This window comes from Bos mutus, chromosome 17 (assembly GCF_027580195.1).
Source record: "Bos mutus isolate GX-2022 chromosome 17, NWIPB_WYAK_1.1, whole genome shotgun sequence".
Taxonomy (NCBI): Eukaryota; Metazoa; Chordata; class Mammalia; order Artiodactyla; family Bovidae; genus Bos; species Bos mutus.
The window spans coordinates 21,166,765-21,193,004 of record NC_091633.1 but is presented as its reverse complement, the minus strand read 5'-3'; the positions used below and the strand labels follow the sequence as shown (position 1 = coordinate 21,193,004).

At 57.2% G+C, this 26,240-nt stretch overlaps 1 protein-coding gene across 13 annotated transcripts in view; it reads left to right on the top strand.

Annotated features, from left to right (window-relative positions):
* NCOR2 (nuclear receptor corepressor 2) overlaps positions 1-26,240 on the top strand; it is a 236,523-nt gene that overhangs the window by 178,023 nt on the left and 32,260 nt on the right. For 10 of the 13 annotated variants that reach the window (XM_070386316.1, XM_070386325.1, XM_070386323.1 and 7 more), the window contains 5 exons: positions 7,255-7,402; positions 11,473-11,523; positions 12,619-13,252; positions 20,810-20,930; positions 22,088-22,259. In XM_070386316.1, coding sequence (XP_070242417.1) covers positions 7,255-7,402; positions 11,473-11,523; positions 12,619-13,252; positions 20,810-20,930; positions 22,088-22,259 — 1,126 coding nt within the window. The remainder of the gene's footprint in view (positions 1-7,254; positions 7,403-11,472; positions 11,524-12,618; positions 13,253-20,809; positions 20,931-22,087; positions 22,260-26,240) is intronic. The other 3 variants (XM_070386322.1, XM_070386324.1, XM_070386321.1) reach the window with 2 other exon arrangements.

Sequence of the window (26,240 nt, the reverse complement as noted above, 5' to 3'; positions counted from 1 at the left end):
TGGTAAAGAACGTGCCTGCCAGTGCAGGAGACATAAGAGACATGGGTTCAATCTTTGGGTCAGGAAGATCCCCTGGAGGAGGGAATTGCGGCCCACCCCAGTATTCTTGCCTGGAGAATCCCACGGACAGGGGAGCCTGGCCACAGTCTATGGGGTCGCAAAGAGTTCGACATGACTAAACAACTTAGCCCACCCACTCCCAGCCCCCTGAGTATTCTTGGTTGGAGGAAGATGCTATTGCCATGGCCCTGTGGTCAGGGCTGAGGCCCACGTGCAGGCTTCACTGGGTCAGGCCCCTGCCTGCACCCCGTCCCCATTGTGTCCGGTCGGGCTGTGCCTCCTGCCCCTCCCCTGCTTGCTCTACAGTTGGTTCCCAGTGCTCCTCTGTTCCTCCTCAAGCTCCAGGCAGGGCTCGCTCAAACACGAGGAGCTCTGCTGGTCTTCTAGATTTTCCAGGACTCTGGTTTCTTCAGGGAGGAAGATGGTGAGGGCTGAGGCTGAGGGGCACCTGGTCTCTAACACAACGCTTGTTAAGATCCCGTAGCACAAGGTGGCGGTGGTGGTTGGAGGTGGGTGGCAGGTCACCTGTACACACCAAGGGCAGGGGCTGGCCCTGACATCCCCCAGGGACAGAAAGGCCTTCTTCCTGCTCCCTCCCCTCCTCCCTCTGACCTGTCAGTCCTCCCTGCCTCTCCCCTCCCCCTCCCATTCCCTGCTCAGCCCAGCCCAGAGCCCACACACCAGCGTGCCTTCCCCAGGCTATTGGGTTACAGGAGTCTCCTCTCACAGCTTGCTGGCCCACAGCCTCACTTTCCAGGTTTCGTTGGGGCACGGCCCTGCTGCACCCCTGAAGACCCCAGAACTTGAGAGGGTGGGTTGGGGAACCAGAGGTACTAGCTGGATAGGTGGTGTGGCTCGTCTTCTGGGAGAAAGTGAAATCAAGTCCTGGTTTCATGAATTGACACCTGTGACCTTGGGTAGTAGCTTCACCCCACGAGCCTCAGTTTCCTCATCTGTAAATGATAATGACAACCCTTACTCCTAGAACTCAGGCTGCCCTAACTACTAGCAGTGGTATCGGCATCGTTTTTATTTTAAAGCCACTGGCCCCCCGCTTTTCTTCTCAAGGGTGTTATTCAAGTGCTCTCTTGAATAATATGTGCAGGAAAAGCCATGGTAGGGACTCGCCCCAGACACCCAGATTCAAATGCAGATTCTGATGCTTTCTAGCTCTGCAACCTTGGGTGAGTGGTTTGTCTTCTCTGGGCCTTAGTTTCCCCACTTATGAAATGGGGATAATTCTTACCTCAAAGTGGGTTTCCCAGGTGGCGTAGTTGATAAAGAATCTACCTGCCAATGCAGGAGGCACAAGAGACATGGGTTCGATCCCTGGGTGGGGAAAATCCCCTCGAAGAGACCAGTATTCTTGCCTGGAGAATCCCCATGGACAGAGGAGCCTGACAGGCTGTAGTCCATGGGGTCACAAAGAGTCAGACACGACTGAGCACACACATGTCCACCTCAAAGGGCTGCTGTGGGAATGGTTTGAGTGAAATGGGCGTGGGGTGCTTAGAAGTGTTCCTGGCATGTCGTAAGCGTCCCTCACTGAGAGCCATGTGGCGGTGGCAGTGTTGGCGGGTTCAGTAGTGAATTGCCCGTGGCCACCTGGTGCCTGGTGGCTTGGATGACTGGACAATGTAAATGCACTCCTTCCCTGCTGACTGCGAAGGAGTGGACTTACATTGAAGGCTGCAGAGAAAGTGCACTGAGAGATGGGGTGTCGCATCTCTCTTGGTTGTTGATTGGGTGTAGAGTATGTCCACTCCTGGATTGCCTGAGGAATTGGTTCATTAATCGATTGGTTCATTCATTCATTCACTCATCCAGAGGCAGCCTAGCCAGATGGTACAGAGTGGGGCCCTGGGCTAAAGGGCACACAGAGCTCTGCTGCCTCCTGACTGGTGGTGCCCGTGGCACTCAGCCTCGCTTTAAAGGAGGTAAGACCGGCCTGCCTCGTGGGGTTGCTGTGAGCTGCAGAGGCTTTCCTACTTGTAAAGGGCCAGGCGTGGTCCTTGATCAATGCTTAATAAGTATCGGACCTCACCCCCCTTGCACGCTCGGCATGGCTTTACTGAGTGCCTACTATGTGCCACGGAAGAAATGGCAGGTGCCATCCATATACATGTGGGTGGGGTTTCCTGCTGGGCTGAGGAACTGAGTCTTTCTTTAATGGACACTGGGAATCATTGAAGGTTTGTGAGCTGAGAGGCCACCCGGTGGGGGCTGGGCTTGAGGTAGATTGTGCGGGTTCCAGCAAAGCGCAGCCAAAGTTGATAGAGACGGTTGTCCTCCTTGTCCCCAGACCCTGAACTTGCTGGAGGACAGGCGGCATCACTGGTAGGCTGAGGAGGAGGAGGGGGTGTGAGCAGCAGGGGGACCCTGAGCACCATCTTGGGCCCCTCCCCAGACCCCTGAGGTTGTCACCTTGACCCCATCCTCAGGTGAAGATGCTGAGGTCAGATGGGAGAGGGGCCTGGTAAGGCCACAGAGAGGGTTTGAACTCACATCTGTAGGCACCCGGCTTCCCTTTCTGGACCCCTCCCTGTGTTCCAGGACTCCCACGGAACTCAGCAGAGGTGGTCTTGGTGGGAAGCAGTGGCCCAGAAGGTGGGGGCCAGCAGGCCATGTTCTGAGGCCAGCAGATGGGTGAACCTGGCCAGTCACTTGTGGATGAGAAAGGGCTGTTTGGGAGAGTGGGGTTGGCTCTCTTTCCCTGCTGACTTCGAGGGAGTGGACTTATGTCGAAGGCTGCGGAGAAAGTACACTGAGGGATGTGGGGCCCCATCAGCCCTGGGTCCATCCATCCTGACAGTGGCCACCCGGCATGCAGGGGTGAGTTCCGCGTCACTGGAGAGTGCAGCCAGGCCTCACAAGATGCTGCCCCGCACCCTGCACATCCCGGGAGGGAGACAGGTCCTTATGATTCCTGAGGCAGGGGCAGCCACCTCTGGCTGCCGGCCAGACCCTGTCTGGAGCTCAGGAAGACATGTCACCCTCCGCCAACGGAGGAAGCAGTAGGGGAAGCAGGGGGTCAGGGGGTGTCCCCTCCTGCCTTGCGCCAGACCTTGCCTGAGTGTGGCCACCGACAACGTCAGCAGGAAGCAGGGTCGGGTGGGCAGGCGGAACACGTCCCAGAGTTATGTAACATCTGGCACTGGTGACTTCTCCGAGGTTTTCCCTCCCCCTGCTAATGGCCGAAGGTTACCCTTTCCTCCCATCTGTGAATCCAGGCCCTGGGGCTCAGCTTCCGTGTCTCTCCGTCTCTGTCTGTCTCAACCCATCCCCCGCCTCGCCTTGTTTTCCTCTGTTGCCTCTTCCATCTGAAGCTGCCCAGGCCTGAATAGAGAGAGATGGTCAGGCAGGGAAGTGCTTGAACCTGACCTGCAGTGAAGTCTGAACTTCTCGACCCCGTGAGCTGTGCGATCTTGGGCAGGTGTCTTTGCCTCTCTGAGCTAGTGGCTTTGTCTATCAGTTTCGTGTATCTAAAGAAGTAGTTACAGAGTGCCTATTCTGCGCCAGGCTCTGTTCTAGGTGTGCTGGGAATTCAGCTGAGAACAAAGGTACCAGCCCTCGAGAGGTTAGTTCTAGCTGGAAAGACAAATTAGCGTTAACACACAGATGATTTCTGATTGTGATCTGAAGATGTTATGATGAGGGATAGTAGTAGAAAGTGATTGATGGGGAGTGAGATTAGCTCATTTTGATGGAGTAATCAGGGAAGACCTCTCTGGGGAGGTGATGTACGAGTAAAACCCTGATGGAGGTGGGCATTGTGGGTGTCTGGGAGAAGGATGTTCAGCCAGAAGAATGACCAGTGCAAAGGTCCTGTGGCCAGGGCATTGTGAGCACATCTGCATAAGAAGGGCAGTGTTTGTAGAAGACCTGGAAGGTAAACCAGTTAGAGAGCTGAGTGGGGTCTAGATCTAAATTACACTGGACTGTATGGAGTGGGGAGGACTTGAGTTTTTATATTGTGGGTTCTCGGGAATGGCTGGAGAGTTTAAAGCAGGGAGCAGAATTCTGTGACTTGCAGAGTAGATGTGCAGAGCCAGGAAATTTGTAAGTAGAGAAGGCCTGGCACACAGTAGGTGCTTAATAAACATCAGCTGTAGTCACTAACACTAGTATCGCCAGCATCTCCTGTTCCATACACAACTCTCAATTCCAGGGTTTGGGGCCGCGTGTGGAAGGATTTGGTATGATTGCTGGGACACAAAGTCCACCAGCGTCTCAGACCCGGTGTTGGGGAAATTCCAGTCTAGACATCATACTCACTCGGCTTGGGACGACATGGCCTGGGCTGTGGGTCCAAGGGACCTCGGTTTCCCCAGGAGGTGCCTCCCTGCCTAGCCCACAGGAAGCCCCTGTTCCCTGTGAGGCTCCAAGTGTTACCCCTGACCCAGCCCCCCGGGCAGCTGATCACCCAGCCCCAAACACTCAAGTGGGTCCCTGTCTGCTAAAAATAGATTGGGGAAGAAGGGAACCCTCAGCCGCACCCACAGAACCCACATGCCACACAACTTTCTCGTGTCCTCGCAAGCTCTAGCTGGGGGACCTTCCCGGGAGAAGCTCAGGATTTGGGGCTGGGCTGCACCAGCCCCTGGAGGCGGGCAGATGGCGGTGGAGCTGGGCGTGCCCAGGAGCCCGGTGGACGTTTGGCAGGGTGGGGCTGCAGCCCTGGCCGAGTGCTGGTGACGGAAACCGTGACTAACGGGCAAACGGACTTTTCCCTCTTCCTCCCTATACTCTGAGTGGCTGCACTCCGAGGAGCCCCGTTTGCTCAGGAAGGAGACAGGACAGGAAGTGATCTGACTCCTGGGCAGGGGCTGGGGCTTGGGGACCCCTGAGGCCTGCTCGCGGCCCTGCATGGTAAGGGGCCAGGCTGGGCAGGGCCTGCTGGCACCTGGAGTTGATGCGGCATTTGTCCGAGAGTGAGTTGGGCTGCATGGGGCTGGGAACTGGCAGAGGGGAGGTGCATTAGTGCCCTTTTCCCTGTAATAGCGTACCGCAGACTGGTACAGAAACTTGCTATCTTGCAATCCTAGAGGCTAGAAGTCTGAAATCCAGGTGTCGGCAGGGTTCTGCTCGTTCTGAAGGCTCCAGGGGAGGCCCCCCTGCTATCCCAGCTTATGGGGCCAGCCCACAATCCCAAACATTCCTCAGCTGGCGGCTCTGGGTGCTTCTATGTCCGAGATTCTCTCTTCTTCTAAGGACACCAGTCATATTGGATTTAGGGTCCTTCCTCATAGCTCAGTTACTGCTGCTGCTGCTGCTAAGTCACTTCAGTCGTGTCCGACTCTGTGCAACCCCATAGACAGCAGCCCACCAGGCTCCCCCGTCCCTGGGATTCTCCAGGCTTCCCTAATAGCTCAGTTGGTAAAGAATCCGGCTGCAATCCAGGAGACCTGGGGTTTGATCCCTGGGTTGGGAAGATGCGCTGGAGAAAGAAATGGCTACCCACTCCAGTATTCTGGCCTGGAGAATTCCATGGACTGTATAGTCCATGGGGTTGCAAAGAGTCGGATACGACTGAGCAACCTTCTTCTTTCTTCTTTTTCTCACCTAATAAGACCTCATCTCACATAATTACATATGCAAAGAGCTCATTTCTAAGTAAGGTTCCATTCTAGGGTTCAAAGTGAAAGTGAAAGTGAAGTCGCTCAGTTGTGTCTGGCTCTTTTCGACCCCTTGGACTGTAGCCTATGGGGCTCCTCTGTCCATGGAATTCTCCAGGCAAGAATACTGGAGTGGGTTGCCATGCCTTTCTCCAAGGGATCTTCCCGACCCAGGGATCGAACCCAGGTCTCCCGCATTGGAGGCAGATGCTTTAACCTCTGAGCCACCAGGGACGTTTATTCTGGGAGGAACCTAGTCAATCCAGGGTAAGAGGCTTTGCTGGGAGCTGTTGACACGTCGAGGAGCATTTAGGTTCCATCTCCTTCCTTGGGAACCCAAAGGGTTCAGGCTGCGGCCCCTCCCATCACACTGGCGGTATTCGGGTGGGTCCCCTCTTAGGGGCCAGTCCACCCCCCTAGGAGTCCCTGGTGACTTCGGATCCCCAGCACACGCTGCCTCCACACGTGCCCTGACTCTGCCAGCTGTGTGTTCAGGCCCCCGATGCTGCCCATTTAGTCACTCAGTAAGTCAATCAACAAACGCTTTCTGAACCTCTGCCTGGCTCAGCCTGGGGGTAAAGAGACATCCTCCTGGGGCACCTGGCACAGTGAGGTGCAAAGATGGGAGCTGTCAAGGAGGATTTGTGCCCAGGCTGGGGGTGAGCCCCTGGCTCCCAGAGTGGGGAGCAGGGCTTCTGGGGACCAGACGGGGGCAGGGAGGTGTGGAGGGAAGTGAAAGGCTGGCGACCAAGGGCCTTCTTTCTGTTCCTCGAACCACCCTGCTGGTTCCACCTCCAGCCTCTGTACTTGCAGTTCCTTCCACCTGGGCCACTCTCGTCCAGAGCCTTGTCTGGCCAGCTTCTTCTCAGGACTCAGCTCAGATGTCACCTCTTCCGAGAAGTCTTTCCTGAGCCCCACCCCCCTGCAGTCTCGCCCCACCCTGTCTGTCCCCATGGGCTGCCGTTCTTCTACCTCTGAGTCTTCTTTTTAATTGATGTGTCGATTGCTGTCTCCCTGACTAGCTGGCCTGTGGAGGGGCAGAGACCCTGACTACATCATTCGTTGTGCTTTCTTGTCCCCTGGTGTACTATAAAGACCAGTGGGGTGAAATGACACGCCACCCAAGCTAGCCTGGGGGCAGGTGGTGCCGCAAGGGCATGCTTCTTTCATTCATTGTCTCCAGTGTACTGACTGCACCACCTGGCAGTGTGCCCTCCAGGGAGTGTGGTCGTCGCTCTGGCTTGGACAGCCAGCAGGGCTGGAGCAGTCCTAGGGGGCCTCCAGGCAGAGGCAGCCCTTCCTCACCCGTTCCGGAAGGATGTCGGGGCAGCCCCTAGGCCACGCTGCGCCCTGGTGTATCTGGGACACGACGGAAGAATGAAGCTGTGGGTAAAAATAACCACTGGCATGTCTGGCCGTGCAACTGGGGCGCAAGCGGGGAAGAGTGCCCTTGGGACAGTGGCCGGGATCACTGTCCCTAGCAGCTATGGCAGGCTTCTGGCTCTGGGAGTCCCTGGGCTGGCAGCCCAGGTCCTGGCCCTGGTGCTGACCCTGACCTGCCGCTATCCCTGTGCCCTAGGAGAAGGAGAGGAATGCACGGAGGAAGAAGAAGAAAGCCCCGGCCGCTGCCAGTGAGGAGGCCGCCTTCCCACCCGTAGTGGAGGACGAGGAGATGGAGGCGTCGGGCGTGAGCGGAAATGAAGAGGAGATGGCGGAGGAGGCGGAAGGTGAGGGTGGGCCGTGGGAGCTGGCCTCTTCCAGAAATGCCTGGGTCCTGCTGAGAAGGGGCCTGGACTGCCCCAAGGGGAGAGGGCGATCGTGATGGTGACGATCATGGTGGTGATGATGGTGGTGATGGTGACGATGGTGGTGATGGTGACGATGGTAGTGGTGATGGTGACGGTGGTGGTGATGGTGACAATGGTAGTGACGGTGACGATGGTTATGGTTTTAGTGACAATGGTGGTGATGATCATGGTGGTGATGGTGACGATGGTAGTGGTGATGGTGATGGTGACGGTGGTGGTGATGGTGACAATGGTAGTGACGGTGACTATGATTATGGTTTTAGTGACAATGGTGGTGGTGATCATGGTGGTGATGGTGGTGATGGTGACGATGGTGGTGATCATGGTGGTGGTGAAGATGGTAGTGATGGTGACGATGGTGGTGATGGTGATGATGGTAGTGAAGGTGACGGTGGTGGTGGTGATGGTGACGGTGGTGGTGATGGTGACAGTGATGGTGATGGTGATAGTGACAATGGTGGTGATGATCATGGTGACGATGGTGATGGTGACGATGGTGATGATGGTGGTGATCATGGTGGTGGTGACGATGGTAGTGATGGTGACGGTGGTGGTGGTGACGATCATGATGGTGATGGTGATAGTGACGATGGTGGTGGTGGTGGTGATGGTTATGATGGTGGTAGTGGTGATGGTGGTGATGGTGCTAGTGACGATGGTGGTGATGATCATGGTGGTGATGGTGACGGTGGTGGTGACGGTGACGATGGTGGTGATGGTGACAATGGTGGTGGTGGTGACGATGGTGGTGACAGTGGGAACAATAATCACGGTAATCTGCCTCTCTGCAGTCACAGGACACTTGTTCATTCTATACTCCTGCTCCCTGTGAGTTCAATCTTGTGCTTGGTGACCCTACACATCCAGGACATATCCAGTTCTGGTGACACCTATTATCTTGCCAGCATATCTGGTATCACATTTTAGGGGAAAAAATTGTTTATTTTTGAAAATAGTTTTTTTTTTTTTTTTGACCACACTACATAGCATGCGGGATCTTAGCTCTTCAACCAGGAATCAGACTTGTGCCCCTTGCAGTAGAAGCGTGGAGTCTTAACCACTGGACCACCAGAGAAGTCCATAAAAATAGTTTTCTGACCTGAACCATTATTTTAGACTCCAGTATTCTTGCCTGGAGAATCCCATGGACAGAGGAGTCTGGTGGGCTACAGTCCATGGGGTTGTACAGAGTCAGGACAAGACTGAGCGACTAATATACATTATTTTACAACTTGAGCAATGTAAGCAGAACGAATACCGTTGGTAGATAAGTATTCAAAAGTTATGTAATTATGCTTCATTTTGCTCCCAAGTGTCTGAATTTGAATGATAAACTGCACAGCCCCCAGCTTTCTGCCTGGGGGCGCTGAGGCTGGGGGCAGTTGCACCAGGCACCCCAGAATTGCGTCGTCGGCCTGGATCTTAGATGAATTCTGCCACCTGGTGAGGGCTGCCAAAGAGAGAGTGAGAATTAATATTTAAATTTTGCTCTCAGTTCTGCCCGCTTCTCAAAAGGAGGATTTCGACTGCACAAGATGGTCACTCAACTTCGGAGCCTGGCCCCCATGTAACACCCGGCTCCACTATGCAAATAGCATTTATAGATGTGGAAGTCACACCAGGCTGCCCGAGGGCAGGCTTGCATCCTTGGTCACTGATTACTCTGCCTTTGGCCCCCAGTCCTCTCCCTTTTACTTGTTCTACACCAGTCCCTCAAGGCATGACAACCCTGAAGACCCCCCACACAACACCCCTGAAGGCCCCCGCCCCCCGCTTCATTAAATGTGTCTGCTTCTCCTTCTGCCATCCTGCCGGCCTGAACTCCCCCGCGGGGCCTCAGGTTCTTAGTGAAGGGCCCCACCTCTCCTCCTGTCCCATCTCCTGCCAGGTTCCCCTCCTGTCGCTCTTGTCTGCTTGCCCCTGCGTTTAAACTCCCAAACTTCTGCCAGCATTTGCAAGGAAGGTGTGAATCACCCCCGCTCTGTAAGCAAGACATGCAAATAAATCCAAGTTACGCCAGCCTGCAGTGCATTCACCAGCCTGAATCCTACTTCCAGGTTGAAAATGAAGAATTGGCCCATTTGGTTGGTGTTGTCTTACTTTGGGGGTGACCTGGGGTGCTGAGTCTGGCCTCCTCACCAGCACTGGGTCTCTCCAGGCCAGGTTGGCTAGAGGCCTGACCAGTTTCTGATGGAAGGCTCCAAATCCCTCAGGTCCTTGAATTCTGAGTCCTGGGTCTGTAACCAGGAAAAGGGAACCTGGGGAGCAGGAACCCACTCTCCTCTTTAAATATCCTCCCGGCTGTGTGTGGGCAGGATGCAGGCTTGGTGGGAAAGTTAAAGGAAGCCAGACTTTGGCTCAGCATTAAAAGCAGAACAGATGTTGCCCAGTTAGAGAATTTTGAGGTAGTGAGTTCCCTGTCCCCTGTATGGTTCACACGCCCCATCAAGGATGGGAGATGGGCATTCTTGGCTGGTCTGCTGAACCCAGGGCTTCTGTGACCACCTGGCAGCCCTGAGCACATCAAGGGAGGCAGTTGAGAAGAGTCTGCCCAAGGTACCAGGTGACAGTCCCATCTTACAGATGAGGAAACCGAGGCCTCATGTGGGGAGGGAGAGGAGAATTACTCACATAGGGTGTCACATAGCTGGTAGACTTGGAATCTGCCAGTCCGATTGGCGTTTGCTGTGTAAACCTGTCCCTTGTGACCAGGATAGGGGAGGGGAGGTAGGTCCCAGGTTAGAGCCTGAGGTCTCTCCGATGGAACCATCTAGAATATCCCAGTAGCACCACAGACCCCTCCAGTGGGTAGGCAGCAAGGGCCTTGTATCCAGGCTGGAGATGAGTCCAGGGGAGGGAGGAGTGGTCCATTTCACCTTGTAGTTTCTCCAGTAAAGACTGTGGTTGTAATAAGAGCATCAGCCGTGAATTATTCCCTTTAATCATCACAGCAGCTCAACGGGTGCTGTCGTCACCCCATTTAATAGACAAGGACTCTGAGACACAGGAAGTTATCCAAGGAAGCCAGTTGGCCTGTTTGGGACCAGGATTTAAGCTTGTCAGAAATACTGATTCTTGGGCCCCACCTGGACCGACTGAGTGAGAAATGTTTCGGTAGTAGGCCCAGCCGTCTGAGTCTTCACGACCCTCAGGCACGCTTATACCTGAGAATCCCTGACAGAGATAAGCTGCTGGGTAAGGGAGAGAGCCAGGCATAAACCACTTATTTTGTAGATGAACACAGACTCTGGGGCTAAGCCATTTGTCCAGAGGACCTCAGTGCTGGCCCCCTTCGTCCTGTGGTCTGACAATGTGAAAAGAGGGAGTGACATTGCCGGAGTCAGAAGACAGGGTCAGGAACCCCGTGGTGAGGGATACAGGATGCTGGGGTCAACCCTGTCCTGCCCCCATGCAGTGTGGCCTGGGACAGGCGACTCAACCTCTCTGTTTCTGCATCTGCAAAGCAGAGTGGTGATGATGATCTCTAACTTAGAGGTTATTGAGAGTGAGTTATGTGTGTGAAGCACTTTGCCCAGAGCCCAACACCCACAGAGCAAGCCTGTGTTGCTGTTGTTGGGATGGTCATTTCTGGGAGGAGCAGCCTTTGCTCTGGGCCTTGAAGGAAGGCAAGAGACAGGAGAGGTGGGAGTCTGGAGGCAGTAAAGCCTGAAAGAAGTGTTTTTGCAGGGCACTGGCAGCCCCTGCTGGCCTGGCTCCACGTCTGAGGGGTGAGACAGGGCCGGGTAGCCTCACAGGCCTCTCCCTCCAGCCCTGCCCCGCTCTGAGGCCAGCACCCCACCCCTAGGACCCTGGAGCCGGGAACCAGAGAAGGCCAGTGACTTGTCCAAGGACACCTAGGAGTGTTCTGGGCTGTGGGCTTTTGGGACAGGGTTGTAGGTCCTCCCTGCCTGCCTGGCCCCAAATTCTCCTCCCTCCCCACCTGCTGCTCATACCACCTCGCTTCTAACCCTTCTCTCACTTCCTTCCAGCCTTACACGCCTCTGGGAACGAGGTCCCCAGAGGGGAATGCAGTGGCCCAGGTATGAATGTGGCCAGCTGGCCTTGGGGGGTGGGGTGGGGGTAGGGCCAGGCCGGGGTGGGGGGCACCCCCAGGTTCCCTGTTGTCTATGAGGGGCTCCACCTCTGTGAGCACACCTCTGCCTGTGAGCCCCACTGCTGGTGCCACCACCGTCTCTGTTCCCCCTCCTCAGTGCAGTGTCTGTTCCCCATGCTGTTCCCTGGCTCACACCTGCAGATCAGTGCACTCAACTTGACTGTTCTGTTGATCTCTTACTAGTGTGTCCACCTGTGACTCTTACCCACTTATGTTTCTCCTACAGCAAGTGTGGGGGAGGGAGGTTTCAAATGTCCCCATTTTGTAGAAAGTGAGGAAAATTGAAACCCAAAGAAGCGAGAGGAGTCGTGGTTGAGGCTAAGGAGCCAGGTCTGGAGCTGAGGTCCCCTTTCCCTTCATCTGTGCACACTGTCATTCGATCAGCACTTCCTGTGCACCTGCTGCATACCAGCCCTGTGGACAGTGGCCAGGGGCTGTAGTTGGTGTGGACCCTCTCCCCGTGAGCTCCTCCAGGTTCACTGGCCGCGTTATATGAGGACGACAGTGATGACACAACAGCGGACAGTTAGCAGGTGTCACCCTGTGTGCCGCAACCCCTGTGAGGTGGGAACTGTTCTCCCCACTCTACAGATGGGGAAAGCGAGGCCAGGAGGTCACTGTGACAGCAGGGGCAGAGCCAGGGCTGCAGCTCCGATGAGAACAAGGAGACCCCAGAACGAAAGCCTGCACCCCTGGCTGCCCCTGGCCTGGCTCCATAGGGTGCTGGCCACCCACCCAGCCACTCCGGGGATCGGAAGTTAACAGGTCCTGGGCTCCTCCAGGGTCAGCAGGTGGAGAGGAGGACAGAGGTCTGGGAGGGGCCAGGCGGGCTGCTCAGGCGTGTAGGAGCCTCGGAGCTGTTTGGTGTCCAGGGATGGGACTGCAGCCCCCTGAACTACCCAGAACCAGGCTGCACAGTCAGGGTCATCGGGTGGTGAGAGGAGCATGGGCAGGGCCCTGCCTGTCTCGAGCCTGAGCGCCCCCTGACACCACTCACCCCATCTTTGCTTTCTCCCCGCAGCTGCCGTCAACAACAGCTCCGACACCGAGAGCGTCCCCTCACCCCGCACCGAGGCCGCCAAGGACACGGGGCAGAACGGGCCCAAGCCCCCGCCCGCCCCGGGCACGGATGCACCACCTCCCGAGCCGCCCACCCCGCCGCCCGAGGACACCCCGGCCCCCACCGAGCCCGCCCCGGCCCCCGAAGCCACCGGTCCGCCCACACCCCCACCAGCACCCCAGTCACCCGCCACGCCCCCTCCCGTGGTCCCCAAGGAGGAGAAGGAGGAAGAGGCCTCAGCCGCCCCCTCAACCGAGGAGGGGGAGGAACAGAAGCCCCCCGTGGCCCCAGAGCTGGCGGCCGACGTGGGCAAGGCCAAGACGGAGGAGCCGGGCGAAGCGCACCCCGTGGAGCCTGTCAAGAGTGAGTGCGAGGAGGAGGCCGCCGGAGAGGGGCCCGACAAGGTGAAGGCGGGCCCGGAGGCCTCGGTGGAGGCTGCGCCCGAGGGGGCACTCAAGGTGGAGAAGAAGGAGGCCAGCGGCTCTGGGGGCAAAGGCCCTGCAGCCAAGGGCTCAGGCGCCCCCCAGGACAGTGACTCCAGTGCCACCTGCAGCGCCGACGAGGTGGACGAGCCCGAGGGCGGCGACAAGAACAGGTGAGCGCGCTGGCTTTGTCGTCTCATTCTGTAAGCACTTACTGAGCATCACCTGTGTACCGAGGCAACGGCACACGAGGCTGATTCCACGCCTGCCCTTGGAGGGAGAGGGGGCCACCACTAAGTGTTCTCCGTCTGGCAGGAATTCCGATGTTGGGACAGGGCAGCATTGATGGGGTGGGTCCCCCATTAGCGGTGGCCTCTGAGCTGAGCCTGGGTGGGGAGAAGTAGGGTGACAGCATGGGTTAGCTTCCAGAGCTGCCGCCACCAAGGACCACCCCAGAGTGGCATCGGCAGGGCCACGCCCCCTGAAGGCTCCTTCCCGCCTCCTCCAGCCTCTGGTGGTGCCGGCCATCCTCAGCTTGTAGATGCGTCACTTTGTGGTCCCATGACACGCTCTCCATGTGTCCCTGTGCCCACATTTCCCTTTTGCTGTAAGGATGTCAGTCCTTGGATGAGGGTCCACCCTCAGGACCTCCTCTTAATTGCATCACATTTGCAAACAGCCTATTTCCAGAGAAGTTCACATTCATAGGTATTTGGCTCTTAGGACTTGAACAGACTTGGAGAGACAAAGTTTTACCCTCAACACGGTGGAACCAGCAAGTGCAAAAGCCGGAGGTGGGACTGAGCCTGCACGATTCAGCAGACCAGCCCACCTTGCAGGGCCTCCAGGCTGGGTGGGTGGCTGCATTTTGTTCTCAGGACAATGAGACCTCCGCAGCTCATGCCTGAGACTTGGGGTGCGTCTCAGGTTCTGAAACTTGCCAGCTGTGTGAGGGGGTAGATTTAATGGGGGCCAGAGTGGCAGAGGGATGCACTTTGTGAGGCAGCCTTGGGGATGTCCTGGTGAGGCTGGTGGCGGTGGACATGGGGGCAAGTGGCAGATGCCCGGGATCCTGGCCAGTTCATCTTCTGCCCGCTGAGGGTCCCCGAGACCCTGGCCAGAGCGGAAGCTGGCAGGCCCCACTCGGGGCCCAGTGTGGGCAGCAAAGGGCAGGGCTGCGGAGATCCACGCCCGCTTGCATCTGGGCGGCTTAAGGAATTGTTTTCTAGTGAGGCGGGCCGGTCATTTTTATTTTGACTGAAAACAGTGCAGTCTGTTTTCGCTCCTTTCACGTCTCTCGGAAAACTTCTGGGCAGCGCGCGAGAGAGGAAAATCTGACTTTCAAATCTGACCGGTTCACTGGGAGCCATTTCCTCTGCTCTGTGATTCACCTTGGGGCATGAGGAGATGGCAAATTCTAGAATGTTTCATGTGAAAACCGGACTTGGTCAGAGCTCACTGGGTCCCCACGTGTTCAGTGAGCTACCTCTGGTCCCTGGCAGGACCCTCAGCCCACTTGTATGGCTCTTGGATAAGCAGCAGTCTGGCCAGCAGGTTTCTGGGGGCCCGGAGGTCCTAAGTTTCCTGCCTAGTGGGCGCAGCTCGGAAAACAAGAGTTCACGGTGGCCTGATCTGCTGGGGAAGGCCCTGGGCCAGAGTCTCGCTCTTTGTGCCTGGGTAATGGGGTTAGGGTGGGCGGCTCCCCACCCTACTCCCGCTGGCCACAGAGACAGAGTCATGGAAACACACGTTTCTGCTCTTAGCGGGAAGAGCGTTGAGCTCATGGGACAGCCACGCTGATAAGCGGCCTCCTGGAGTCTGTGTTTTGGGTACAGATGGCCTGCCTGGGCTGGACAGCTTGGAAGGTTGGCCTGGGTCCCAACAGCTTCCCCCTGGACCTCTCGGGCCAGGCCTGAAGCCCCGCAGCCTACTTTGAGCCTCTCCCCGCACAACCTCAGCCCCACCCAGGGATGTGTCCTTCTCTCCCCCAGCTGGGTCTGGCTCCTGTCCACTCTTCCTGCCTGAGCGTCCAGCCTTTGGTCCCTCGGGACCAGGAGCCCTGGGCTGGGAGTCAGGACACCTGGTTTGTCACGCCCTCTGTGACCGAGGCCAGTCCCCCACCCTCAGGGTGAGGTTGGACTCGGGCCAGCCCCCTGACCTCTTCCTGGCTGGCAGTCCGCCACCCCTCCCTCCTGCCCCGGCCGTGGCCGCACAGGGCCAGGCGGGCGCCGGAGGACGCAGGCGAGATGCGTCAGAGTGCGCCCTGGCAGCCAGCACCACCTCCCTCACCGCCCCAGAGAGATCGGTGGGCGACCCCAGGTCCTGGCCTCCTGCCCACAGCCCTGCCTCCCGCCTGGCAGTCTCAGCGCAGTGCACTGGGCGTCCCTGGACAAGACACAAGATGCACTGCGTTCTGGCCCGTGCCCGTACGGCTTTGGGAGAGAAAATCATATCCTGCTTTTTACTCTCCATTGCTTTCTGCTAGACAGCTCCGCCTGGGAGTTTTCTTGGCTAGCGGCCAGAGATAGTGGCTTTGATTGCAGAGCCTTGAGCTTGCCTGCCCCCGCCTGTTCCGTTTCCCAGAGACGGTGCTGGGCACTTTCTGACAGGGCTGGGCCTTCAGAAGTGCCTTGGCCTTGCTGGACCTCAGTTTTTTCACCCATAAGATGGGTGTGGGTATCCCCACTTACGGGCTGCTTGGGAGGAGAATGGAGTTCCGAGCCCACAGTAAGATGCTCAATGAAAGGAGTTACTCCCTTCCTTTGGAACTGCTTCAGGAGCCCCCAAAGTTCACTCCACGAGGAGGTTGGAATGTAGGCACTTCCGAGCCCCTGGAATTTCAAAAGAATGTAACAGCAATTTCTCCTTTATTTCTCTATTCCATAAATGATTAACTAGGCACTGGGGTGTGCCAGGTACCATCCTGGGCTCAAGGGGAGCAGCGACAAATGAGGTCCTGGCTCCAGGAAGCTTACATTTCACTGGGAGTGATTAGTACGGAATTGGAACAGCAATGGAATAAAGGGAATGCTCGTGTGATAAGCGGATGAGGGAGAGATTGGTCATGGAGGGAGTGTGAGGGGCAGTCAGGGAGACCTGCCTGAGGAGGTGACATTGAAAGATGATGGAAACACAGAGTATGAGACACGGAGGGAAAGTCTGCAGAGAGAACAGCCAATGCAAAGATCCTATGGCCTCACGAGCTTGTGTTGGATAGACGGCAAAGAGGCTTGTGGCAGAGAGCGGAGCGAGTGAGGGAAAGGGGAGAGGGCACGAGAGGAGGTCACAGAGGTGGGCAGGGTCCTGGCTCTACTTGGCCCCACAGGGCCTCGGGGGTTGAAGCGAGGAGTGGGGTTTTATCTTGGGGGCATGGGAAACCAGCATGACCATGCCTTTGTGGATCTTCACAATCCTGCTTTCCTAGCCCCAGCCTGGCAGCCGGGGATTATCCCAGCCCAGCGATAATGAGGAATTTGGGGAGGGGGCTCAGCAGAGAAGGGACGTACTGTTGCAGACCCAGAGTCCCCTGGGGCCCTGCTCCCTCCCCAGCCCTGGTCTTCCGGGGCAGGAAGAAAATCCCAGGGATGAGAAGATGCCCAGGCTGCTCAGCACTAGGCGTTGTTGTCACGGCTTCCTGTGCCTTCCCGTGTCCTACCCACAGGACAGTCGCTGGAGGGAGCGACTGTTCTCACACCCATTTTACAGATGAGGAAACTGAGTCAGGCACAGTTGGTCAAGTCATCTGGCCAGTGGTGGGATTTGAACTGAGACGTGGAGTCTTGAACTTCAGCGTTAGGGGGCAGGGCCCCAGCTGCTCTCAGCCAAGTTGCCGGCTTCCCCTGCCACCCAGCTTCTCCCCAGCCCCCGCCCCTGCCCCTCCCGGCCCAGGTCACGTGCACAGTGCCAGGCTCCGAGAGCCCCTACCCTGCCCCGGTCTCTAGGGAGGAAAATAAACGCCCTGTCTTCCAAGAAAACAAAGGAAAGAGAACAGAGGGAGGGCGATACTGTGAGGAGAGCTCCTGGAGGTGGTGGCTCCTGCCGCTGTGGAGGTGGGATGAGGCAGTTTGGGGGCCACGTGAGCGCCAGGCATCTTCCCGCCCCTCAGGGGTGGTGGGGAGGCTCAGGCCCCTCGGGCTTGTTAAAGATCAGGATCCAGGCCCTTGCTCTTGGATGCTGCCCTCTTCACAGTGAGCGGTCAGGCTACTATCATCTTGTCAGCTGTGAAGTACTGTGCCCATGGCTGCAGCCCCCACTGAGCTCTTGCCTCCCTGGGTAGGGTTGGGGGGGCTCAAGAGAGAGGGGTCTGGGCCTCCATGCACACCCCCAGCTGGTGCCTGCTGAGGGCATTTGAGGGTGATCCCTGCTTCCCTCCAATCTGCCTGCCCGCTGCCTGGACAAGGAACCACCGGGAAACCAGGACAGGGCAAGGGCCCTGGTTCGTTGACAATCAGAGTGAGACACAGACACTTGGCTTTTTATTTGTATCATAAAAGCATATTTTGTGTCCATATAAAATTATATTCACATAGATATGAAAGTTTATATTTTAACTTTAAAATTTGCATTTTCAAATATTTTATACAATAGATAATAGTATAGCATTATTACTTTATTGTTCATTGAAACAATATACTTAATATATCAAACCCTTGATTTTGTGGCCAGCAAGGAGTATATTCATTATCTTTTCCTTGTAACAGCTTTCAGTTCAGTTCAGTTCAGTCGCTCAGTCGTGTCCAACTCTTTGCAACCCCATGAATTGCATCACACCAGGCCTCCCTGTCCATCACCAACTCCCGGAGTTCACTCAGACTCAATCAAGTCCATCGAGTCAGTGATGCCATCCAGCCATCTCATCCTCTGTCGTCCCCTTCTCCTCCTGCCCCCAATCCCTCCCAGCATCAGAGTCTTTTCCAGTGAGTCAACTCTTTGCAAGAGGTGGCCAAAGTATTGGAGTTTCAGCTTTAGCATCATTCCTTCCAAAGAAATCCCAGGGCTGATCTCCTTCAGAATGGACTGGTTGGATCTCCTTGCAGTCCAAGGGATTCTCAAGAGTTCTCCAACACCACAGTTCAAAAGCATCAATTCTTCAGCGCTCAGCTTTCTTCACAGTGACCACTGGAAAAACCATAGCCTTGACTAGATGGACCTTTGTTGGCAAAGTAATGTCTCTGCTTTTGAATATGCTATCTAGGTTGGTCATAACTTTCCTTCCAAGGAGTAAGCATCTTTTAATTTCATGGCTTTACTGAGATATGATTCACAGCCATGCAATTCAGCCATTGAAGTGATTTATTTTTAGTACATTCACAGTTATGTGATCATCAGCACTGTTTAATTCCAGAATATTGTCAACTACCCCAAGAAGAAACCCCAGGCCATTAGCAGTCAGTCCTTATCCCCCACCCTCCAGCCCCTGGCACCCACTCATCTTCTATGTCTACAGATTTGCCTCTTGGGGGAATTTCTTGTAATTGGAATCATGCAGTACATGGCCTTTTGCAACCAGCTTCTTGCACTCAGCATCATGTTTCTGAGGTTCATCCAAGTTGTAGCCTGGAGTCATTCTTTTTGGCTGAGTAATATTCCACTGTGTGGACATACCACATTTTGTTTATCCATGTCACCTGGTTTTGGACGTGGGGCTTGCTTCCACCTTTTGCCTTTTGCAGATAGTGGCTGCTATGATCTTTCATGAACGGTTGGTGTGTGGGTGTGTGTGTGTCTATTCTCACGAGTGTATGCCCAGCAGTGCAAATGCTGGGCCCTATAATGACTCTAATGCACTTCCTGAGGAAATGCCAGAGCATTTTCCAGAAGGGCTGCAGTGTATTCACTCTTAAGTTTACAAATACAAGTTGGTTTAAGCGGACAGTGATAATTAGTTGCAAGAGGAGGGGAGCAAGGCTGGGCTGGTGACATTTGGAGCCGACAGTGAGGGGTACAGGACAAGTGAGAGCATCAGTTCTTAGACCTGTTCAGGGTGCTTTGGCCCAAGGGTAGAGGGCAAAACGAGGCTGGGTTTGGGTCTCCAGGGGAGTGAAGATGGGCAGCCACCAGAGGAGAGGCCTCCGGTGGTCCTGGGAGCCTGAGCAGGATCCAGAGAGGTCGAGAGAGGTGAGGACGGCAGGGAGGGTGAGCTGGTCAGGAGGACGGTGAAGCCCAGCTGAGCATGAAGTCAGTCTGACCTCTGAGCCTGGCGCCACTTGCATGCCATGGGCAGCCTCAGGGGGTGTCGCCGAGACCGTCTCTGCTCAGCTGAGCGTGTGGCAGATGTGGGCAGGGGGTCAGCACCCGAGGGACTGGCTCGTCATGGGTTGCGATCCCGTCACCGCAGGGAGCAGGGGGCCCATCGCCTGCACGTCACACGTCTGTCCTGCACCGCCGGCTGGAAGGCGCGTGATCCACTCTTGGATCCGGCAGCCAGCTCTGGGTGGTGTGAGCTGCACCCTGGCTGTCACAGATCTTACCTGGAAGGCAGGGGCTGTGCCGATGGTCTGCACGTGGCGTCAGCCAGGGTGGTCACGGCATACACTAGGGGCTGTGCCCACAGGACCCTCAGGCTTCGCTGACCTGTCTTGTGATTCTCCCTCCTGGCTGAATCCAGCCCACGGCCAGTGCCTTTGTGCGTGCACACTGTTTGATTCCCCCAGGCCTGCTGTGTATTCAGCGAGTGGTGGTCCCAGGTAGGACTCAAGAGCTGGGCAGGAACCCGGCAGCCCCAGTGCAGGGGTGAGGGGCTCTAAGGCTGGGGCTCTGAGCTTCTGCCCTCGAGACCTCATGCCAGCTGGTGAACCAAACGGGGCTTGTGGCATGGCACCGGGCCAGGGCTGTCGTGTCCTGGAAATCCCTGAAGACCTCTCAAGGAGGGGACATCCGTGAGCAGCTCTGGAGCCACGCCCCACGGCAGCCTCTGCCCCAGGCGCCCAAGGCACTGCAGCTCTTCCCTGGGGTGACCCCAGCCCTGGCTTCCCACCATGTTTTAGCCCCCTGCCCACCTCCGTGCACCCGTGTGCAGACACACACACACACACACACACACCGTGCACCCTTAGCAGGTTGCTGCCCTGTTCTGCATGTCAGCAGACAGACGTGACCTTGCTTTAGAGGACAAGCCACCTGCAGGCCCAGCTCAGCCCCACTTACGGCTGCAGGGCGGGCAGTGTACATGCTGACCCTGTGCCCGCAGAGCTTGCACCCGCCTGGTATGCGGGTGAGATTCCGGTTAGCCACGCATTCTGGTTGAATGGGAGGGCGCCCCAGTCCTCGTCTCCAGTAAGCAGGGCCAACTCAGCACCATACCCCGGGCCCCTACCCTGGGGCCTGAGCCTCTCATACTTGGGTGATGAGTCATCTCCCTGAATCTCTTAAGCCTCCCAAGCCTTAATTAGGTTGATTCTTGGGTTTCCCAGCAGCTTCCCAAGGGCCAGTCGTGGTAACGGGCCCTGAGTGTGGGCTTCTCTGGGACTTCCCTTGCCCTGGGCCATCTCGGGAGCATTTGATCCTCTGGGCTGGGGTGGGAGGGGTCTTGGTCCCTTGTGGGGCCTGCATGGAGCAGAGGAGGGAGGGAGGAGCCCCCACCCCGACCCCAGGTCTCCCTGGCGCTGGACGTTCGCCTCCCTCTGGTGGTCCCCCCAGCCACATCGTCCAGGCAGGAGCCAGGAGAGCCTGTGAGCCCGTGGGCCTGACACTGGTTTCCCCATCCCCCCTGCCCTCCCGCCTGCCACCAGGCTCCTGTCGCCACGGCCCAGCCTCCTCACCCCGACCAGCGACACCAGGACCAACGCCTCGCCCCAGAAGCCGCTGGACCTGAAGCAGCTGAAGCAGCGAGCGGCCGCCATCCCCCCAATTGTGAGTCCCAGGCCCACCTCCCATGACCCAGGACCCCCACCCAGCCAGGACCCGCAGAGCCCCCATGACCTTTACTTCCTGTTGAGGAGACAATAAATCAGGCTGATCACAGGCCAGGGAGGTGGAGGCCCGGCATCTGCAGCGCCGCCTCTTCCCACCACCTCCTGTTCCTGTAGAAATCCTCATGGAGACAGGCAGGAACAGTAGAGGGGCTGAGGGGCCCCCAAAGTACCCGGCCTGCAGGTCTCCTCCCTCTGGCTTCCCAGCCTGGCAGCTCTCACCACCCCACCCCTGCCTGCCGAGGGTTCTCCAGAGCCCCCCAGACCAGGCAGGAAGCCCCCCACTGTCACAACACCTCAGAGAGGAGGGCGGGGCCCCACCAGTTAACTTGAGACCCTCTGAAAGGGTTGGGGGGTTGTCCAGAAAATTCTCCAGGCCAAGCAGAAGGATCCTCAGAGGTGCCCGTAATTGTAACGGCTCAGTCATTGGTGGTGCTAGTGGTAAAGAACCCGCCTGCCAATGCAGGAGACGTAAGAGATGTGGGTTTGATCCCGGGTTAGGAAGATCCCCTGGAGGAGGGCATGGTAACCCACTCCAGTATTCTTGCCTGGGAAATCCCATGGGCAGAGGAGCCTGGCGGGCTACGGTCCATAGGGTGGCCAAGAGTTGGACACGACTGAAGTGACTTAGCACACTCACATAGTCATTGCCCTCTCCCAGGACGTGAGCCTGGCCTTCCAGTGCACCTGGGGGCTGTGGGCTGAAAGACTCCAAGCTGACCAGGGCTTTTTGAGTGAGGGGCACAAGGAGTGCCAGGCTGTGCTGCCTGCTCCCCACAGCCAGGCACTGTCCCATTTGTCAGCTCTGATCTCTCTGAGACCCCGAGAAATTTGAGGAAGAAGGAAGGGGCTAGGGGCAGGGTAATGAGGGCTCTCCATCCACAGCCAGGCACCCGGGATGGCTGGGCACACCCCCTACACTTTGCACAAAGCCCAACCTCCTGGCCCCTCAAGCCGTGTGCCCTTGGGTGTGTTGCTACCTCTCCTGGGCCTCAGTTTCGAGGCTGGTCACATGCAGGGGGCCTGGAAGGCTTTCCCTAGTCTCTGGGACCCGCAGACAGCCTGTAAAGACACTCGCTCCTCCTCGCTTTCCCCCAGCAGGTCACCAAAGTCCACGAGCCGCCCCGGGAGGAAGCAGCTCCCCCTAAGCCAGCTCCCCCTGCCCCCCCACCATCGCAGCACCTGCAGCCGGAGAGTGACACCCCCCAGCCGCCCAGCAGCAGCCCTCGAGGCAAAAGCAGGAGTCCTGCGCCTCCTGCCGAGAAGGAGGGTAAGTGTGTGTCAGTGGCTGAGGGAGTCAGAGGGAGAAGGGGCTGATGGGCGGGCATAAGGGGCCTTTTGTGTGTGCCGAGCAGCTGTTCCCAACTCCATGGCTGTGGCGGCAGGACAGGCCAAGTTAATGAGTGAAACGCGTGGGAGTGAGGCAGTAGGGGGTGGTGGGGACTGCAGCAAATTGGAGAACTCAACGTTCATTCTGAAGCGGGCTCACGTTGGCCTCAGCCAAGAGTCACCACGTGGCAATTCAGGCCTGGGGTTGTGGGTTGTTCTTTCAGAGAAGCTAGAAATCCATCTTTTCATGTGAAATCTTAAGAGTTTCTCAACATTGGCAACTTCTCAAAATTTCTACAAGCTCTGTGCATATACAAAAACACGTCTGTGGCTGTTTCTGGTTTCATGTGATTCAGTCCACACGTGAGCTTCTAGAACCATGAGGCTCAGTGCCAGCTGGCAATAACTCTGGGCCTAGGCAGGAAGCACTGCCCTCTCCAGCTTTCACCCTGACCTTATTCCAGGCCGAGGTCACTGGGTTCACTGGGGAGCCAGTGAGTGATTCCCCGAGCAGCTGTGTTGCAGCAACTGCTCGGGGCATGCTTTACTGTCACACGTGGAGTTCAAGGTCAGGAGACAGGTGGGGTCTGGTTTCTTGTTCTCTGGATCTTCTATCTCTGCCCCACTCCCCTCTGGCCCCAAGAAGTGTCAAGCCTGTATCCCTAAGGGACACCCATCCCAGATCAGCCTGTCACAGCGCAAGCAATAGGGGCTGACCCCTCCCCCCAAAGGCTCCCCCCATGCTGTTCTAGCCCAGTCTCCTGAAGGCTGCTCTAGGGGTCCGAGGGCAGCGGGACCCCAGGCCACCGTCCCTGTCCAACACCGCCAGGGACAGACTCGGGCGGCCAGGGCCATCTGCGCCATCACCTCGAGCAACTTCTGGTACGGCATCTTGCCGTCTCTAGAAAGTCAGACTGGCCCTTGGCCATGGACCTCCCTGAGGGCGGTGCTGTGTGTCTGAGGACAAAAGCAGGGCTGTCCCTAAAGGAGGCCAGCTCCACATGTCGAAAGTGACAGGGTCTGCCAGACACTCCCCGGCTAATCGGCCCACCCCCCACCTGTCTCCCTGAGGCTACCTTCACCTGCCATAGGAAGTCTCAGATGCCACCCACGCGGATGGGCATGCATCCATCCATCCAGCGTGTGGCCAGGGGATCAGGACATGTGTTGAACACCCACCATCGCCAAGCACTACCCCTGGGAAGTGTGGGTCTGGCAGTGAGCAGGATGAAGTTCCTACTCCAGCCAGCTGCCCTTTTTGTGAATGAGAGAGTATGTTAAGCAGGGGAACACACAAGGAAGCAAGATGACCTCAGGGTAGTTCATGGAATGAATGAGACAAAATGAGGTGAGTGACAAGGGGCTCAGAGAAGGGGTCTCTGAGACCAGGAGAAGGCAGTGGTGGGAAGATCTGGGGGAAGGGCATTCCAGGCGCCGGGAACAGCATGTGCAAAGGCCCTGGGGTAGGAGCAAGCTTGGTATGTTGGCAGAGCTGACACAGCAAGAGGTCCTGGTGGCTGGGGAGAGGGGAGGGGAGGATGGGAGATGGGGACCAGATCGTGCAGGGCCTGGTAGGCTATGGTGCTGTGGGCGTTTGGTCTCGGGTGCAGGAAAAGAAAGCCTTTACAAGGGGAACTTTCAGGGTGTATGTGTGTGTTGGGGACTGAGGAGAGGTCAGGCAGTCCGATTTCTATTTTGAAAAGATCTTTTTGTCTGACCGTTGTTGGGAAGAAAGGGCTACAGGGAGTTGTGGGCAGATGGAGGAGGGCACAGCGCTGTTCCCGACCAGCAGTGGTGGCAGTCTGGACTATGTGGGTGACCATGGAGATGGAAGCGGGGTGGGTTGGGATTTTGTTTCAGAGGCAAAGCCAGTGGAACCCGCTGAGGAACCTGAGTGTGGGGTTGAAAGCAGGGTGTCAGCTGCCTCCTGGGACCCTGCCAGTCACCCACGCTGGGCCCGGGACTCCCCATGGTGGGGGTGTGGTTTGCTGGGCAAGAGTGTAGTGTGAGACATGGGGTCTGGTCTGGAAGGACATTCAAGGGCCAGGACACTAGCCCAGGGCGGAGTAGCCGCATGGCAACGACAGGGGCCCATACAGCCTTGGCCAGCACCAGATCTGAGCCAGGTCAGGCTGCGCTTGGGTGGCTGGACACCGCACAGGGCCAGGCAGAGCCTGCTGGGACGGGTCACAGGCCCTGTCCCGAGAGAAGGTGAGCCACCTCCCCCCTGGTTTCTGAGTCTGGCGTTCGGCCCATTGGCACGGCAGAGGGCCGCGCCGTTTCCTGGAATCGTTCGGCAGCACCAGAGATGGCGCACCTGGCGTCGGGTATGGTGGGCTGCCCTGCGGCTAGCACCCTTAGGCACATGCGTGAACTTGACACCCAGCTCGACCTCTCTCTGGTCTCTCCTGCCTCCCCTGCCCCCTGGCTCCACCCACCCCTCTGGCTCCCTGGGCCCAGCTGGAGGAACAGGTTGTCTTTCCAGGCTCTCGGCTGCCCGCCCAGCCTGGCGGGGGCCCAAGTTTCCCTTCCAGCACCGGAGGCCTCCCGCCCCCTCCCACCACAGCTGGGGCTGAGCTGGAGAGAGCAGCCTGGGTGCGCACAGGGTCGGGTCGCTGGATGAGAGCCATCCGGGGCATCTGGGGATTTTTCTGGGCCCTGTGCAGGCCCTAGAGAGGTGCCCCATTAGAGGAGATTGAGTGTGAGAACCCCTACCTGGGTTACTGCCCACATGTGTGACGCCCCCCGCTGCAGGCTATCCCCACCAGCAGGCACATGGGTCCAGCAGGAGCTCTGTCTCTCCCAGGAGAGACGGGGAGGGTGTACAGCACGCACAGCCTCTACCCCACCTGCCGGGCCCACAGCGGGCACCTCTCATCGCTGCCAACACACTCCCGCTCACCCGGCCAGGTCTTCAGAACCTCACCCCTTCGTCATCTGGAGGTGGCCCCAGGGAGGACACCTGCCTGCTGTTCCCATCCCAGGCCTGGCGTTCCCAAGTTGCTAGCAGCCGGTTACTCCCTGGTCCCCCCACCCCCACCCCCAGCTCCCAGGGGTCCTCCAGCCTGACACCAAGTCTCAAGGGAGAGGTTTGGTGCTTAGGGCCGATTTCAGCAGCGAGAGGCCACAGGAGAACACTGTGAAGACGGCGTGGCCTTTGGCCATGTCTGCAGGCAGTCCTCAGGCCTGAGAATCCAGGGTCAGTTGTTGCTCCTCTTCTGGTGCTCAGGGTGTGTTGCGAAGGTTAAGGTCACAGCCTGCAGCCCATCTACCTGGGCTCAGGGCTCCTGCTTGCTGGCTTTGAGCTTTTGACCTGGTGACTTCGCCTTTCCAAGCCTCTGTGTTCCCATCTGCAAAATGGGGATAATCCTCATCAGTTCCCTGAAGGGTGTTAGGAGGATAAACAAGTCAGTCCACACAGTGCCCTTAGTCAGAGCCCTCATGGGAGAGCTGTTCTATTATCTGCTACTGCAGCAGCCATGAGGTCAAGGGGTCAAATTCTGACTTGGCCAAATGATTGCTGCCAACCCTAGATAAGTCCATCAGTGTGTCCGTACTCAGCTCCCATTCCACAATGCAGGGCCTGGGCGCTCTCTTCCTCCCAAGTCTGCGAGGAGGCTCGTTGAGTTCATGCTTTCGAAACACCCGGCCCAGTGCCCGGACGTGGAACGCGCTAGTACACAGGCTGACGTGTGCGTGCTGTCATCCCAAGCATGTGGGCTCCTAGCCGCACCCACCAGAGCACACGTACACAGGTCTCGGCAAACTGTTCGACCACCTTCATCATCTAAAGAGATCAGCAAGCCTCTTCCGGAAAGGGCCAGATAGTAAATATTTCAGGCTTTGTGGGCCAGACAGTCTCTGTCGCAACTCCTCAGCTCTGCCGTAGATGATAAATAAGCAGGTAGACATGACCACGTTT